Here is an 18247-nt window from a genome sequence, read left to right as displayed (position 1 = left end):
GTCTATCAAAATGACATTTATTTGGGGTAGGTATAACATTTATGCCTGTATTCAAAATAACCTCAAATCAAGAATAAAAGAGGTAACAGAATGGTTGGTTGGTTGTTCTCCTTCATTCTCAGAAAGGACCAAAATGATATGACTATGTTAGAGTCAAGTTATAGTGTGTCCAACTGTGGCTAATCAGACCAACATGAGCTCAGAATGTTCTTCCACCGGTTGGGCATAAATAGTCTGTGTGAACATTTGGAGTGCATTCTGTCAATTTGCACTTCTCATGTTTCTTTTGAGCTACTTCAATAGAACAAAGCACCTTCTCTGATGAAGACATACCATGCTTTCCCATGTCATATAATCAATTCCAAAGTTCTTAAGAGAGACTTAGTGTCCTCGTATCACTTCTTCTGACCATCATGTGAATGTTTTCCCTGCATGAGCTCTCCATAAATTTTTAGCAAATGTATGTTGAGCATTCAAAAAATTTGGCCAGCCAATGGCAGCCCTCTCTACAGTAGAGTATGAAGGCTTAGTAGTTTAGTTTAAGAAAGGACCTCAGTGTCTGGCCTGCCAAATGATCTTTAGACTCTTCCTAAGACGATTTAAGTGGAAGCGATTCAGTTTCTTAGCATGGTGCTGGTATACTGTACAGGTTTTACTCACATACAACAATGAACTCAGTGTAACAGCTCTGTAGACCTTGATGTTGATAGTCAGGCTAATTTTGTATTCCCCCACCCTTTGCTTCATAGCCTTCCGAACACTGAGCTAGGTTTGGCAATGCATTTGTCAACCTCATTATCAATGTGTATATTTCTGGAAAATATACTGCCAAAGTAAGAGAACCTCTCCGCAACATTCAGAACTTCTCCATTTGTGGTAACCAGTGGTTCTACCTATGGATGATATGATGTTGGCTGATGGAGCACCTTTATTTTCTTGATGTTGACTGTCAGGACAAAATTAGTACAAGCAGCAGAGAATCTATCCATACTTTGTTACATCTCAGCTTTAGAGGCTGCATTGAATGAGCAATCATCTACAAACAAAAAATCATGCACCAGCACTCCTTCCATTTTAGTCTTGGCTTGTTTGTAGTCTTTTCAAGTTAAAGAACAGACAACATGGCTGAAAACATCATGCTAAAAAGCATGGGAACAACCACCTAGTCTTATTTCACTCCATTAGTGACTAGGAAAGTATAAGAGCATTGTTCATTTTCCAGAACCGAGGCAAGCACTTCTCTGGACAATAGTCTTTTTACATAATTTTCCATAAACTCTCATGACTGATAGTATCAAGGGTCTTGGTCCTGGAGTTGTTGGACAGCAAATACCATGTCAGTCATTCCTCAGCCTTTTCAAAAGCCAAACTGGTTCTCAGGTAGATGACTATCTTCCAGGTGAAGGATCAACCTATCAAAAGGGACTCCAGCAAGAATCTTGCAATCTCTATGATTGTCACAGGACAATCTATTCTTTTTTCCTTTATAGAGATGGACAGTGGAGACATCCTTGAACTCCTCTTGCTATTTAACCCGGAAAATTTCAGTCAGCTTTTTTATGAGCAATGGACCTCTTCCCATCTTGTAAATGTCAGCTGGAATAGAATCAGCACCAGGTGCTTTGCCACATGAACAGGATCTAATGGCATTCAAAACCACTTCTTCAGTTTGAAGCTAAGGAGGATTGACTTCAACTTGAAGGTGAATAGTCAGTGGATAGATAGCAGTTCAGATAAAGCTGTAAATTTTAGTTGGTGGCAGGCTTTTGACAAGTCAATAGTACAATATGCCTGGAGAGAAACGGGATGCAGTTTTAGGGAAGTATTAGTCCAATGCTAGAATTCAGACTGAACTGGATTGTTGTATTCAGTTTCACTAATGAGTATAGACATAAAAATTTTAAATAAAATCTTAGCAAAGAAACTATAACAGTTTTTCCAAAAAATTATTCATTATGATCAAGTTGGATTTATCCCAGAGGATTTAAGGATGGCACAAAATTAGGAAAATAATTAGTACAATTAATCATATAATCAACAAAAATAAAAACTACATTAATTATATCAACAGATGCAAAAAAAGTCTTGAGCAAAATACAGTATTAATGTTTGTTAAATTCTTTAAATATATAGGATCAAAATGTCCCATCTTTAAAATGATAAAAGGTACATCTCTAAAATGAGAGGCAATCATTATTTTAAAATGGAAAAAAAAACTGAAAGTATTTTGTTGTTGTTGTCACACTTTTATTTTCTTTTAAAATTACTTTTAGTTCCCAGTTTGTTTCCCATCTTCACTAATAGAAAACTCTCTTGTAACAAATAATTGCATTCAAACAAAGCAAATTAGCACATGTGCCATTCCTAAAAATATATCTATCACACCTCTTGTCCACCTCCTCTTTACAATAGGTCAGAGGGATGTTCTACCATCAAGTCCTCTGAAATCATAGTTGATCACTTCATTGATCAAAATTTTGGTCTTTCAGTATTTCCCCCCTTATATTATTATAGCCATGATATAAATTGTATTTCTGCTCTGCTCACCTCTCAGTTCATATGAATCTTCCCAATTTTTCATGAATCTTTCATTTTTTTAAATGTAAAACTTTCCAAATAAAAAATTAATAAAATATGGATGTTAAAGGTATCCAGAATTAATTGACATAGTTCTATAAATACTAACTAAAGAAAGGGAGATAAATGGAAGGTGTAAACATCATCAAAGAAAAAATAACAAAGAAATCAATCTTCTTTACAGACATTTTGGTTTACTTAGAAATCCCTGAAGAATCAGTGATGGAAATATTTGAAGCAATTCATAATTCAAATCTTCTTGATTCCATCTAAGTCACAAAGCCAAAATAAAATCACAGAATTATAAATGTTTCTATGTAGTAAAAATAAAAATCAAGGAAAAATAATAGAAATATTTAATTCAAAATATCAAATCGAGTTTAGGGTTGTACATTTTCAGAATGACACCAGCAGTCAGAAGAGAGACCATTATGATGGTAAAAAAAGGATTACAAATCCTCACCATGTGCAGAAGCAGTTGAGAAAACTCATGTGTTTAACTCAGAAAGCAGAAACTTTGGGAGGGAATGAGAGAAGGGCATAAGAAATATCTTCATGTACTTGAAGGACTTTCCTAGGGTAAAAGGGAAGAGCTGAAAGTAAATTTATTCTAGACAGCAGACCCAGGACCAAAGACTGGAAGGTACAGAAAGTCAGAATTTGGTTCAGTATAAGAGAAAGCTTTCTTATGAGAACTGATCAGGAATGGACTGAACTGATTCAGAAGAGTATTCAAGTCTGGAAATCTACAAGCCAAGGCTGAAATATGACTTGTTATCTATGCTGTGGCAAAGGTTCATACACTGAAATGGGCATTTGAACATGAAGACATCATAAAGAGTTAGATATTTGTTAGCACAAAGCAGGGCTCTCCAAAATTTTCTACTCTGGGGCATACCTGGGAACACTTATATATATTTTCCCAATATATCTATATTTTTTCCAATATATTTTCCTCTTTCCTCCTTCCCCAACTGTATAAAGGAATGTTTCTGTTTCTTCTCTCCATTATGATCATAAATACTTCTAGGGTCCCCTGACTGTGGTCAAAAATTAACAAGACAGGATTACCAGGGGGACAGACAATATGATATTGAGGACATTTTCACAACACAGTTTAATATATTTTGTAATACATTTTAAAACATGAAAACATGTTGACCTTGCTGACCTTGATGCCTTGATTAGAAAAGAGTAGCTTAAAGTGATATATTCAGAGAATTTTTAAATACTCAAAGGATCAATCAAGATTTTTTTTTAAATCTAATTTAACATTTTCAAAATATTACATTAACTTCACCGAGAACAATCTTAAGAGTGAAAAAGAAACATAAACACAAAGGAAACAGTGCAGGTAAGAGCAAAGGAATGGAGCACAACAAAATTCCCAGTCAGATCATTGTAACCTTTGATTAAGCAGAATTGTTTTAGAATGTGAAAGCAATTGGCCTTGGCCTTTTTGATCTTGAGAACTCAAATCTCAGGAAGGAAGAATTAACTTTCTCAGTAAAAATGCATGACTGAATTAAGTAGCATAAATTTGTAAAGACATACAAGAAAAGTTTAAAATCCTTAAGTCTGGCCTTCAGTAGGATCCATGCCTAAAGTAGACCATTTTGTGTTGTCCCTTCAAAAGGGATATTTGGCAAAGGAAACCTTGACTCTTGCTATTTTTATTCATCTACCTAAAGGGGAAGAAATGTCAGATCATGAAGAAGTTTTCAACTATCTGATTCATTTCAAGCAGTACTAATTGAAGGCCCATTCTTCACTGAGTATTTGGGGTATAGTAGCTACCCTTTAGTCATAAAGCTTAGATAACTGTAGAAATGAACCACAAAAGTCAGAGATCCATAGGAAAAAAAAAATAGGAAATCCAGTATGCATTTTGTCAATTTTTCTTGTTTTTAGAAACAATCCTATCTGACTCTTCATGACCCCTTTTGACATTTTCTTTGCAAAAATAGAGAAATGGTTTCCCACTTCCTTCTCCAGCTCATTTTACAAATGAAAAAAACTTAGGTAAACAGGAGTTAAATGAGAATTTGAACTCAGGAAAATTTGTCTTCCAGATTCCAAGCCCAGTGCGCTAGCCACTGTGCCATCTAAGCTGCTCCTGGTCAACTCTGCCCCACAATCTATAAGAGAAGGTTAAAGCTGCTCTGTAATTCACAAAGAAATTTAAAGTACAGGCAATGTCTAGAAGATTATATGAATTGTAGGATTGTCAGAGAACGAGTTCACAGTTTGCCTCATGCTCTCATAATTGTTCTTGAAAACTAATGAAGAGCAGGCTATATATCAGAAGATTAGAAAGGAGAGAAAGCAAATATGGAATCAATCTCCCAACAAGAGCCTAGAAATTACTATCCAGCAAAGGAACAATTTGAGGAGAAAAAATCTGCAAGCATTTAGAGGACAGTGAATCCTTGAGCAGTGAGGAGAATGATTTCTAAGAATAAATTCTGCCAAACCAATGGCTGCTGCCCCTTTCCACTTGAATTTCCTTCCAAAGCACTGTTTGGAGTAAATGTTTTGCAGAGTACTACACCAAGTGATTGGGCAGGATGGTATTTGTATAAATTTGCAGAGAACACTCAAAAGTGAGAGTGAACATGGAAAAATAGCTATTTAGACATTCTATGCTGTAAAAGATTCGAGAGATCATCCAATCTCAAGAAGGGACTTGCCTAAGATCACACACCTGGTTATAAGCAAAACAAGGATTAGAAACTGAGTGTCCCGACTACCAGATCAAGGCTCTTTCCATTATTCCATGCCATTAGACTTCACTGTTTCCCTGAATATCTTTGATTAGAGATAGGAAACAAGAAATAAGCTTAGTTGATGGAATACAAACAAGCATGACTCTACTAGATCTGATTACATCTCTGATCATCTTTTGGTTCCCCAGTTCTGTGGTAGGCTGCATGGGGAACTGCATGGGGGAACTGGAAAAGCATTAGCCATGGACTCAGAGAGACCACCCCCTCCTAAATTCTACAGTGACAAGGGGAGGAGAGGGAGACCCTAGACTAGAGCTGCAGTATTCATCAAATACTTCCCAGTCTCTACCAATCTTCCCCCAAGGATAATTCCTTCAATTTTTACCATAGCATCCATTTTTCTTCATGAGGCACTATTACTTCTATATTCTTTTTACCAGAGGTGATAAAGTAGATTGAGTGCTGGGCCTAAGTTCAGGAAAACCTGAATTCAAATCTAGCCTCAGATACTAGCTTAGTAACCCTGGCCTTCCTTACTTTCTTCCTTCTCTTCTCCTTCTTTTCCTCCCTCCTTCTTTCCCTCCCTTTTTTTCTTTCTTCCTCCCTTGCTCCCTTTCTTCCTCCCTTCCTTTTCTCTCTTCCTTCTTTCCTTCTCCCTTCCTTCCTTCTTCTACCTCTCCCTTCCTCCCTTCATTCCTCCATCCCTCCCTTCTTTCCTTCTTTCCTTCCTTCCCATCATAATTGATTTATGCTACCACAAAACTACTTGTATTACAGCAGTCCCCTTCCTGCTGCAAGCATTCCTAAATATTTCAATAAAAAAATGAATCTCCTCTACTCCATTCAAGCAGCACAGCTACTATAGTAGGAAATATCAGTCAGCTCAGGAAATTTGTCCTGGCTTCCCCTTTCCACCCCACACTCTCTTATAGATCCACATAAATTGACAGAAGAATGACATGCTTACATGGGGACAAGAATAAAAAAGACAAAGTTTGGCAAAGGCTAAAGACAAAATTAAATTCAAGATTAAAAATATCTGAAAATGGTAAAAATGAATAAGAGTTTGAAGGACTAATAGGTCAGCTAGTGCAGTAAGAGAAGTTATCTGCATTTGCTTAAAAATCTTACCAAGTGACAGGGAAAGGAATACACTCACTTAGCAGTTTCTCATTGAACTAACATACCTGTAATACTTTAAGATTTACAAGGTTTCTTGAAATTTTTTTCAGATAATAGGTGTTACTTATATTGCTATTCTCATTTAATGGATAAGAAAACTGGAGTTCAGAGAAGGGATATGCCCATGTTTACAAAACTAGTCAAATTTCTGAATCAAGATTTTAGACAATTTCTCCTGATTTCTAAGTCTATACTGTCATGAGTGAATTCATAATAGAATTATCTGGGGGAAATTATGGAATTCTTTCACAAAGAGGGCTTAAAATTTTTAAATATAGTCTTTCACCTTCTACAATGGTACAATAAACTTTCAAATAAGGAAATGGATTAATATTCAAGGTCATTTCTATATAAGTCTATCCCAATGCCATGTCATGAAGAAAATTATCCTAGGGAAGAATTTATTAATCTGGGATCTATGTAAAGAAGGAAAAATATTAGATAAAAAATTTTTGCCCTACTTCATTTCCAGGCTGATTGTTTTCCCTTTTAATCATTTTTGGACATCAAAGTGGATAAAAGAGAGGCAGCCAGGCATGGTGTGTAAAGGGCAGACCTTGGAGTCAGGAAAACCAGGAGTCAGGTTTAAGTTTCTGAACTGTATTAGAAGACTGGTCAGTTAATTAACCTCTTAGTGACCCTAGGCAACTTTCCAAGACTAGAAAAGCAGCATTAGTGGAGAGAGTTGCTATACTGGAAGTTCCAGTACATAATGATGAAATTACAGATCTGCACATAAACACAAACATACATGCACACATGCATATGTACACGCAAATGGATAAAATTAGAAAATTACTCAACATCACAATTTAACAATCCCCCATACACACACACACACACACACACACACACACACACACACATTATGACTCAATGTGTTAGTTAATAAGCTATTTTGGCATAATATGTATACCTAATAATGTGACGCTCTGTCTTTGAATGAAAACTACTGAAGAAAAGGAGATAGGGAATTTGGGGTGAATATTTGTGCTGGAATAATACCACCAAAGAAATTCCCTATATTTGAAGTTGGCATATTTGTTGGTTTTAAAATCACGATTTACACTGGCTGTTTAAAAAATTTGATCTCAAACTATATTAGACACTATATTTAAAGCAATTGGGTACCAGTTATTAAATAATTAATTCTGAAATGTTACCATTTTTACATTCAAAAACTCACTCCAGTTTTGTTCAATTTGGATCTTTATAACTGATTTTAAAGATCCTACTGTATCACACACTCCCCCTGTAAGACTTGCCAATGGTAATAAAATCTGACCTGACCAATGGAACCTGGAGCCAGCAGCTACACAAAAGTTTACTGTTCCCCAGGCTTTAAAAGGAACCCTGCATGGACAGCTATGCTTGGCATGGGAGGAGTGAGGTGAGTAACATGAGGGGTTACTCAGCTGGTTTTGCCCAAGTTATCCAGATGGAGGTAAGGATGGGTTGTAGAGATCCAGCAGCATAGCCCCTAGTATAAATCCCACCCCTCTTCCAAAACCCTTTGTTCTGATGTTTGTTGTACTTTCTCACTATTGTGTGAAACAACAAAAGGGTCAACAAACCGCAATGCTAAAATGAAACACATTTGTTTCCCTGCTGTGGGATTTAGAAGTATCATGCAGCCTACATTAGACCATGTTAGGGGTTGCCCCATTTTGGGGAAATAGCTACTTATATTGAGGATAAGTTGATAACTGAATCATATCTCAAAAGAATGGATATTGTGAATGGGACTCCTGAGATTGAATTTGTTGTGTGTTTGTATGTGTATGGAGTCAAGGAGAGGAGACACTGGAATGGGGAAAGGGGGATGGGGCATCTTTTCTCCTATATCTTGAAGCTATTCCCACTTTATGGTTTCCGTACTTCAAAACAAAACAGTTCTGAGGGCCATTTAGTGGCTGGAACAGAGGACTTCCTGAGGCAGACAATCTTGGCTCATAAAATGGAGATGCATCTGGTCACCAGGACATGAAAAGAGCCCTTTCCAGAGAATAGCCTAGTAGCTTGAGTGTAAATGAATCAGAAACACCTGGCTGATATTTCCCTTGAAGTCCACAGAGAGATGAGCTGCTGAAGGAGGATGTGGTTAAGGTAGACATTTTCTGAAGTCTGAATAACCCAGAACATTGAACAAAATTGAAAATCACATGTATGCTTACTAAGAATCCAATGCCCTCATGATCAACCTGCACTTGAGTCACTGAAAAAAATAAAGGGAATATATGTTCTGTTAACAGATGGGATCAGGATGAATTGACTTCTTACTATTGGGATGCAAATAAGATATAAAGTAGAGTGTTACCTTATTTGGAATTGCCATGAAAGCTAGTTGATGAGAAAGTCCATGATGTATCATTGTTTTAATTTAACAAGTATTTGCTGATCACCTACTATGTAGTTGGGGTGATATAAAATACTAAAATGTATTAGTATTTTCACCTCCAATGCCTCTTTTTGATCTTGACAGCCAACATATGAGATAAATAGGACAGGTATCATTCTCCATTGGGGTAGCTAGGTGGTTCAGTGGATAGAACACTAGGCATGGAATCAGGAAGATTCATCTTCATTAGTTCAAATCCAACCTCAGATACTAGCTACATGATCCAGGACAAGTCTGTTTGCCTCAGTAAATTGGTAAAATGATCAGAAAGAGGAAATGACAAACGATTCCAGCATCTTTGCCAGGAAAACACTCAAAAATGTGATCCCAAAAAGTCAGACACACCTGAAAAACAACAAATTATTCCCATTGTTCAGATGGAAAAAATGGAAATTTAGATGTTAGATGACTTTCAAAAAGTTATACAGCTAGTAGCTGCCAAAACCAAGCTTCAAATCTAGATTTTCTGATTCTAGTATTCCATGTCTCAGTGTTCAAACTCAGTATAACATGATAAGCTAAGATCGTACCCTTTAGTATTTTATTTATCATGTAGCTAGGTTACTGCTTCAAGGAATAAGAGTAACTACCCATCCTTCCTGATTACTCTGCTGCTTTTGATCCTATGAACCATTCCTTCTTCCTAGATTCTTAGTTTCTTTGATTCTTATGCAGTTCTCTTCCTATCACACTGGACAGTAATTTTCCATCTCTTTTTTGGGTTTCTACTCTGTCTTCTGTAACTAGATACAGAGATCTTCTAAAGCTCTGAACTAAGCCATCTACTCTTTTCACTTTGCTATCTTTTCTTCATTTATTCTACTTTCACTGTTGTCAGTGATGACAATGCAGTTGCCTCCTCAACCTATAACCAGAACCCTAAACTTTCTCTTGAATACAGTCCCATATCTCTAGTCACTGGTAATCTCCATTGAAATGTTCCATAAGCACCTTGAGCTCCACATTTCCAAATAGACCTCATGTTCTCTGTCCCTTAATCTATCTCTCCTCCAAATATCTTCTGGATTTTTTCTTCTTCCACTTCTGAAGAAAGCATTACCATACCAGTCACCCAGATTTAGTACCTTTTGTTCATCCTTGATTCTTCCCTCTCTCATCCATCATATTCCCAATTTTGTTACTTCTGCTTCTACAATATCTCTTAAATCCATCTCTTTTTCTCCAAATCAGGGATAATTTAGGCCCTTTAACATGAGCTCTTGTGGTCATTTCTTAAATTGGCCTTGGTTCCAGCCTGTGCCTTTCAAAACTATCCTCCACATAGCTGCCACAATAATCTTCCCAAAGTCACAAGCTGAAAACATGTCACTCCTATAATGAGAAACTCTCAGTAACTCTATATTGCCCCAAGAGGTGGTGGTGAGAAAACTTTTTACCCAAGCATTAAAAAGCCTTTACAATCTCTACAATCTCACCTTTAAGATTGTTCACCATCAAATATTATAGACAGAACAAGCCTGTTCCCTAAATCTGACAGTCTTCTCTCCTCATTTCATTCCTTTACACAAACTGTCTTCCATGCCTGACCTGAACTTCCTTCTCACTGCTGCCTTTCAGAAGCTTTTCCTTCCTTTAGAGCTAACCTCAATTATCACTTCATTCATGAAGGTATCTTTGACATCTTTCCCCAATTGTTAAGGGCCTTATATATTTCAAATTATTTCATGTTTACTTCATTGTCTATAAGTTTTACCTATCCCTTTCTCCCCCAAAAGAATATAGGCTTTTTGAGGGAAGTAGTTATTTCATTGTTTGTATTCCCAATATATAGAACAGAGTACCTGACACATAATAAGCACTTAACAAATATTTTTTTATTATTTTATATATATAATACACATTTTAAATAAATAAATATTAATAAATATTTGTATGCAATATGTATGCCACAAGTATACTTGTGTTTTGTGCTAAGTTACACATATTGAATTTTTTATTTTTTTAAATAAGACATATATTCTCTCTCCCCTCTCCCTGTTGAGAAAGAGGAAAAAAAGCCTTTAAAACAGTATACATTGTCAATACAATAGATTCCCACATTAGTCATATCTCAAATATATATATATATATATATATATATATATATATATATATAATCTATGTATTGAGCCTATTACTTCTCTGTTAGGCAGTGAGAAGCACCCTTTATCATTTATTCCTCTGGAATAATGGTTGGTCATTTGATTGACCATAGTTCTTAAGTCCTTTAAAGTTTTGTTTTTGTATAGTATAAAGTGTTTTGGCTCTCCTCACTTTTTAACTCAATCTGCCAAATCAATTTAAAAGGCACAGAAAATGTGTAATATTAATCAAAAGTTTTCAGGTGAATTTTGATTGGTTTCTTATTATTGCTGAGGTCCATTCCACAATCACAATGTGAGGAGGAAGTGTGTTTAGTGGAAAGACCTCTTGAGAGTCAGAAAACTTAGCTGGAATCCTAAGTCCTAGCACCTTAGAAAATTGAGGATTTGTGCCTCAAAGAAGGTCGACAGTGAGATTGAAGGAGATTATCTTTTATATCCTCTCCAGGTATAAATTTGTGATTTTAACTTGAATAAACTAAAATCTCAGTTTCTGTTTTCTCTCTTTCACACAGCCAGCTCATCCCTGAAGAAACGCTTCAAGAGGCGAGAAATTGAAGCAATCCAGTGCGAGGTGCGTAAGATGTGCAACTATACCAAGATCCTGTCCACAAAGAAGAACCTCGACCATGTGAACAAGATCCTGAAGGCCAAACGGCTGCAGAGACAATCAAAGACAGGCAATAACTTTGTCAAGAAAAGGAGAGGGCGACCCCGAAAACAGCCTCTCTCCTTTGACGAGGACTCCAGAGACCAAATGCCAGTGCTAGAAAAATGCATTGACCTCCCCAGCAAGAGAGGTCAGAAACCCACCTTAAACCCTTTGGTGTTGGAACCAGTGACCAGTCAAGACACCATCATGGCAACCATTGAGGCTGTCATCCACATGGCCCGAGAGACCCCACCTCTGCCACCACCCCCTCCCCCACCTCCTCCTCCTCCACCTCCACCTCCTCCACCTCCTCCCCCACCTCCTCCCCCTCCTCCTCCTCCTCCTCTACCACGAACACCCAGAGGTGGGAAGAGGAAACACAAACAGCAGCAGCAACAGCAGCAGCAGCTACAACATGAGGAGGAGGTGAAGGCTAAGAGACACCGAAAATCAAGAGGAAATGAAAATGAAGTCCTTCCCTAGAGTTGGGAAGGGCAAATGGGAACATGGGGTAGGGTAAACTGAGGCATTGAACATGCAAAAGTGAGGGTTGGGAAGGGGAGGGAGCAGGGAGGGGGTTCTGGCCGCAGTCACAGACTTGCTTTTCCCCCCCAGGAGTCTCATTATTAGCTTCTGGGGGAGCAAGGAAGGGAGGCACCTTCAAAGGAAACACAGCCGTTTGCATTACAGAGTTTCCCAGCCAATCAGCATTGCAAGCTTGTCTTTAAAAACAAAGAGTGTCAAACAGCCTAACAGAAGGGAGAAGAGGGTTCTCTCAGTCACCTAAAGAGATAAGAGAATCCAAAGCAAAAAGGTGTGGCTCATTTGCTGGCCGTCCAATCACAGAAGCACCATGCTTGATTAGGAGGAGCTCTAAGGGAGAAGAGAGGGCTAGGATTGGGGGGTGGGGGGCCAATAGCTATAAATCCCTCAACTGTCTTGGCTGTAATCCATTTGATTAATTTTTATTTTACTTTATTTTATCAGTTTAAAAACCCTTCTAAGAATTTAAGATGACATCATCTTCAAGTGGCTTAAATCTTTCTGTAATGATAAACTTTCTCAGCTATTCCTGGATTTTAAAGTTGAGCTTCCACTATAGGCACACACCTACCTACACACACAAACACATAAACAAGATCTTTACTTTCTTTCTCACGCTCAGATTTTAAACTTTTTTATAGAAAATCTCTTTCATATCAGGTATACAAATATATGATATCACTTCATCCTTTTTTTCCTTTTCCTTTCTCACTACTCAGCCATAAATTTCATTAATTCACTCACCCTCATCTCTGTACATATCTGGATCAAGTAGTCCACCTGTCATGAGTGCACACTCAATCACATATAAACACAAACTTCACTCAAAATTTAAAATGTCCCTAGCAATGGTGGTGTAGTTTCACATTTAAGTATTATATATTCAGTTATGATACAGCCATCTTATTAAGTGACGTGGAGTATCCGGGGATATGTTGACTTTTGTGTCAACCATCTTATTTTTATGCTTAATACATATCAGGAGAGAACAGCTGGAAACTTATTTTTAAAACCCCACTACAAATGAACATGAAAATTTCACCAAAAAAAAAAAAAGTCAAAGCCAAAACACAAGTGTGTCAATGCCTTTGTATGTGATTTGCTTTGCAAATAGCTATTGGAAATTGTTGAAAAGATGTACCCAAATACACCCACACATACAAGAAAGAGAGACCTGAAAAAGTCCATTATCTCTTGGCAGTTATTTCCTAAAAGAAAAAAAAAAAAAAAAGGAGTAAGTGTTCTTATTTGAAAAAAAAAAAAAATAGTGCTCCAAGGGTATCACCACTGCAGTTGCATCGAGCCACCTTGGGCAAGTTATCCAGGTTGTGGTTGCCTTAATAAACTAAAATGATTTTTTTGTACATAATGTAATTATAAAGCTATCAGTCTGCATGAATGCAAACTGTGTGTGACAAATCGTCTTTAAATGGTCAGTTTCAAATGTACATTTCTCATTGGAGTGGTACTTTAGCCATTGATTTAGCTTGGACAGATAGCTCAGCTCCAGTATTCATTCCTACAGCCCAGGTTAAACTGTTAACAAGACTCAGGCTGAATGTGAAGCTATTCCATTGCCGTAAATGTTTTCTAACAGTCAGATGTGAACATTTCAAATAGTTATTGTCAACTTCCTCCTTCTACATCATGTCCTTCTACACCACTTCTCCCCACCCTCCAGAATATCTATTTCCATATATGAGGAAAAAAATGATAAAATAAGGAATAAAGAAAGAGAATTTATAATCTTAAGTGGGAAGGGGAAATTCAGTCATCTTCCAAATGGTATTTCACAAATGAGAAAGGTCAGCAGCAACTGAGGCAGGGTGAGATTTTCATTCGCACATCAGAACAAAACCTTTAAATTGTCCAAATGAAGTTGAGGGTAGATTTTGAAATGTTGCAATGTCAAAGCTTATGCACAAGTATGAATTTATCTCACATCAATCTTTCTATATTGCTGTGCATACAAGTACCAGCTGTCCAATGGACAACTCACCCAGGAGCAACCCAGTTGGCATTATCTCTATGGATTTGACAGCATTGGCCATTCTAACTTGTCAGCACACCTTCAATCCCTGGAATCAGCCTGGGGAATTTGGGGCATTGCACCATTTGAGGAGATCCAGACTCCAGATGGAACTTCTCATGCCCCATTCACCCAATTATATTGTTTTGTCGTTGTGCCCTATAACCCTTTTGGGGACCCACTAGTACAAAATTCACCCACACATGTCCTGGTTCTAGTGACATTAAAGATTCAAGGATTATATTCCCCCATGTTTTTGACTTTTGACCAGAGATACCATTTCTGCCCTTTTTTATCTCTATGTTGAACAGCAAAATCAAACTAGCCAATTTTAAAGTGTCTTTTCCAAGCCAAATCTGATAGGTGCTGAAAACAGGTGCAGAAAATTTAGATCCTTTCACCCCTTTACACTGTCTAGCCTCCACAAGTCAAAGATCAGCCATTTTTCTTTCCTTTTCTCTCCTTCTTGGATTTTGAATATAATTTCCCTTATTGTCTAAGGTCATTCAGTTAAAAATAGAACCATAACTACACTTCAGGTCTCTGGATGCCCCTCTCCAATTTATTGGTCTGTGAACAACACCTTCCTGTTCCACATTTCTTTGCTGTATTTTGGTTTCTAATAGGGAGCAATTCAAGAAACCAAGGGAGGTAATCTATAGTGGAGTGAGGAGAATATCATTAATAATAATGTCATCTGAAGCAGGCCAAAAACTTCTGTTTAAGTCTACTTTTAACTTAAGGAGATTTGATGGAAGAAAGAGCTACATAATAAGACTTTGATGTAAGAGCCTACAGCCCCTCCCCTCAATCTCTTTGGACCTACTTGGGGTATGTGTCCTTTTTATTAATTGGCAAGGTCTTTTACTTTGTTAAGCATGATTGCATCCTGAACGAGTAAAAATGAGCTTGGAGTTCCTCTGCACCCTCTTAGAGAAGGATTGAGGTTTGAATAACTCTCAGCCCCAACCCTGTGATGAGAGCCTTTGTGTAAAGATGAAGTTTCAGGCCCTGGGAATTGGGTTGGCAGAGCTCTGGTTAAAGAACAGTGGCCCAGTGACAGCTTGGTGGTGGTAACTGGGGCTTGCAGAGGATTAGCATGTTAACTTGGCTGCAAGCAGAGGGGAGATGTGTGTTAGGCAGCAGTCAGAATTGGTGTTCTGCATATTGCTGGGTCTATAAATATGATAAGCAAGTACTGACAGAATAATAGTATAAGGTGATGTACTACATGCAGATCATACAGGATTTGGTTTTAGGGCTTAAGTCGAAAATCCCACTCCTACAGCTTATTACCCAACAATATTCTGATAATGAGCTTTTAGAGTCTTTTTTTTTCCTCTACTAGTAGGAAGATTTACCTGGGAACTGTCTAAATTCTATACATATATTTTCAAGGACTTAAAAATGCCAACTATAACATGGGAGGAGAGGAGGCAGTGGAAGCAGATGCATCTTAAAAGCCATTTCAGAATTTAGTTACTGGATTCTATTCCTCTTAGTTCATAGCAGAAAACTAAGGACATCCTTTCCTTCCACCCCCAGCCTTCTCCAGGCAGTCATCTCATAATGGTCCAGGACAGCACAGTTAACAGCAAGTAGCATTACAGTGCCTCGAGACAGGAACTCTCAAACCTGGTCAAGTTGTCTTTGCCTTTGCATTACTTCTATGTTCTCGACACAAAACAAGGCTCCCCACCCCTTGCCTCTTGTTTCCCAGAGAGTTGGCCTTCAGTCCTTCCAAATTAGTCCAAAGTGAGGGATTTGTTCACTTGGGGACAGTTCTTAGAGAAGCACATTTCAACCAAGGAAGGAACTTCCTGGATCTCCAGAGCCTGCCTGCCTACCTACCCAGGTTGTAGCAAACACTAAAAAATAAAATAAAATAAAAAATTTAAAAAACCCAAAACAAAACAAACAAACAAAAAAAAAAAACGGAAGAAAAATAAACAAAAAATAGTGAAGCTAGGAAAAGAGCTGTCAATTGGTCAAAATGGGAGGGCAGCTCCACCCTATGTTGGTTTCTTTTCTTTACTTTTTTTTAAAGCTATTTCTTAAATAATAATAAATGCACATGACGTGTTAAATATGTATATATTTCAAAAGAAAAAGAATGGGGCACAAGATTGTTTTACAAGTCGTGCTGGCTAATTTTTAGTTTGTATTCATAAGTGGTTTTTAAAAGCCTTTTTTAAAGTGTAATTTGCATGTTCTACTTTGATTGTATGTAAACATATTTTAGAGCAAAAAAATGTATTTGTATTTTATTGAATATAGAGGCAAGAAACTTGTACATTGTTTGAAATGTTCTTTTTGTAACAGTTTTTATTCATAAAGCATTTTTGTACATTTCAAAATGGATATGGACTTGCTGTTCTTTGAGGCGTAGATACATCTGGCATGCTTTAATGTCATGCTCCTCCATGATCTTAGATGTTGATTTTTAAACATTTTTTTCTAAAAGAAAGCTCAGTCTTTTCGCTACCAGACCAGGTTAGCACAGTATAGAGCACTTAACTACAAAAAAGAAAAAAAAGGAAAAAAAGAAAAAAAAAGTTAATCCTATTCATATGTTATTCATTGTGTGAAATTAAAGGCATTCAATTCAGTCTAACATGAGTTGTGAATTCTTTTGTCTTATTTTCCATCTGGTTCACATCACTAAGAAGTTTAATAGCTTTTTTTTTTTTTTTTTAAGAGGGGGTGCTTGCTCACACCAGCTTGGTATAGACTCATTGAGAAAATTCTTACCCCAAAGTGGCCCCTTTCTAGGGCTCTGGAAAGTCCAGTGTGATATCAAAATGAATAGAAAAGCAGAACCCTAGGTGTTTAGAGCTGAAAGGGATCTTAATGATGACCTAGTAACTTCATCAGATGAGGAAGCGGAAGCCTAGAGAAATTTTGTGACTTATTACAGATGGAGCTGGTATGAGTGGTCATAGAATCATAGATTTAAGCATTGAAGAGATCTTTTTTTTTTTTTCTGTCATCCTCCTTTCTCTTTTTCTTTCTTCATCTCCCTCCTTTCCTTATGTCAAATGGATGGAAAGAATTCAGTGTGAGAGTAATTAGAGAAGGCTTTTATGGATAGTGACTCCTGAGCTGGGCCTTGAAAGATAGATACTGATTACCTGGAGGAAGGAAAAAGACAGAGCATTTTAGGTAGAGGGAATGATATCACTATCGTGCTTTTTCCCATTACATTTAGAGCAAAGATACTGTAATAGAAAGCATGCTTGACTAAGGTAAAGAAACCAATTCGCTGGGGCAAAAAAATATTGCTAAGGAAGTAGTGAGAGTAGAGAGGGGATAGTTTAGTGTCAGAGTATAAATAACTTTGAATAACTAGCTAAAGAGGGTGGAATTTACCCCATGGACATTGAAGGTTTTTGAATGGGGCAGTGGCAGGAGGAAAGTAGAAGTTTATATAGGGAAACTAATCTGAAAATGCTGTATAAAACATTTTGCAGGGAAAATAGTCTGGAGGTAATAAGACAAATTAGGAAGTTATTGTAATAATCTAGAAGGAGGGTGATAAGGACTTGGACTAAGTTGATGGTAATAAAAAGAAAGAGATATATAAAAAGTCATTTTAATGGAAGAATCAACAAAATTTAGTGACATTCAACTCTTTTGTTAACTCTGTTCATTTTTCTTTGGTCCCTCCAAACCACTCTGGAATTCCCTAAACATTTTCCCCACACACACTATTCTTACTTCATTTTATCAGTTTTTCTTCCCCTTACATCCTTTTCATTCTCCTTTCCTCCTAAGACAAACATCTGGCAACAGCACAGTTTAGGTTGTGAGACATGGTGAGATCTGAGAGATCATGGTCAAGATCAAGGAATAACTATAACATTCTTCTCCCCCAATCTCAAGCCTTGAGGATTAGTCCAACCTAGCATGTACTTTTTCATGCCTTTATGATCACAAGAAGACTTTTCTGTGAGAAACTGGATTCCACTAGATAAGATAGAAGGCATCTAAAAGTGGGTAGGGCATGAATCATTGCTGTTTCCATTGTAGAGATGAGGA

The 18247-nt window shown here is 37.2% G+C and overlaps 1 protein-coding gene across 3 annotated transcripts in view; it reads left to right on the top strand.

The window, feature by feature from the left end:
- SETBP1 (SET binding protein 1) overlaps nucleotides 1-16823 on the top strand; it is a 472784-nt gene extending 455961 nt beyond the window's left edge. For all 3 annotated transcript variants that reach the window (XM_031946011.1, XM_023495842.2, XM_031946010.1), the window contains one exon: nucleotides 11501-16823. In XM_031946011.1, coding sequence (XP_031801871.1) covers nucleotides 11501-12120 — 620 coding nt within the window. In that variant the 3' untranslated portion in view covers nucleotides 12121-16823. The remainder of the gene's footprint in view (nucleotides 1-11500) is intronic.
- Nucleotides 16824-18247: the final 1424 nt, after the last annotated feature.

This window comes from Sarcophilus harrisii, chromosome 1 (assembly GCF_902635505.1).
Source record: "Sarcophilus harrisii chromosome 1, mSarHar1.11, whole genome shotgun sequence".
Lineage (NCBI taxonomy): Eukaryota > Metazoa > Chordata > Mammalia > Dasyuromorphia > Dasyuridae > Sarcophilus > Sarcophilus harrisii.
This window is presented reverse-complemented; position numbering and strand designations above follow the sequence as displayed.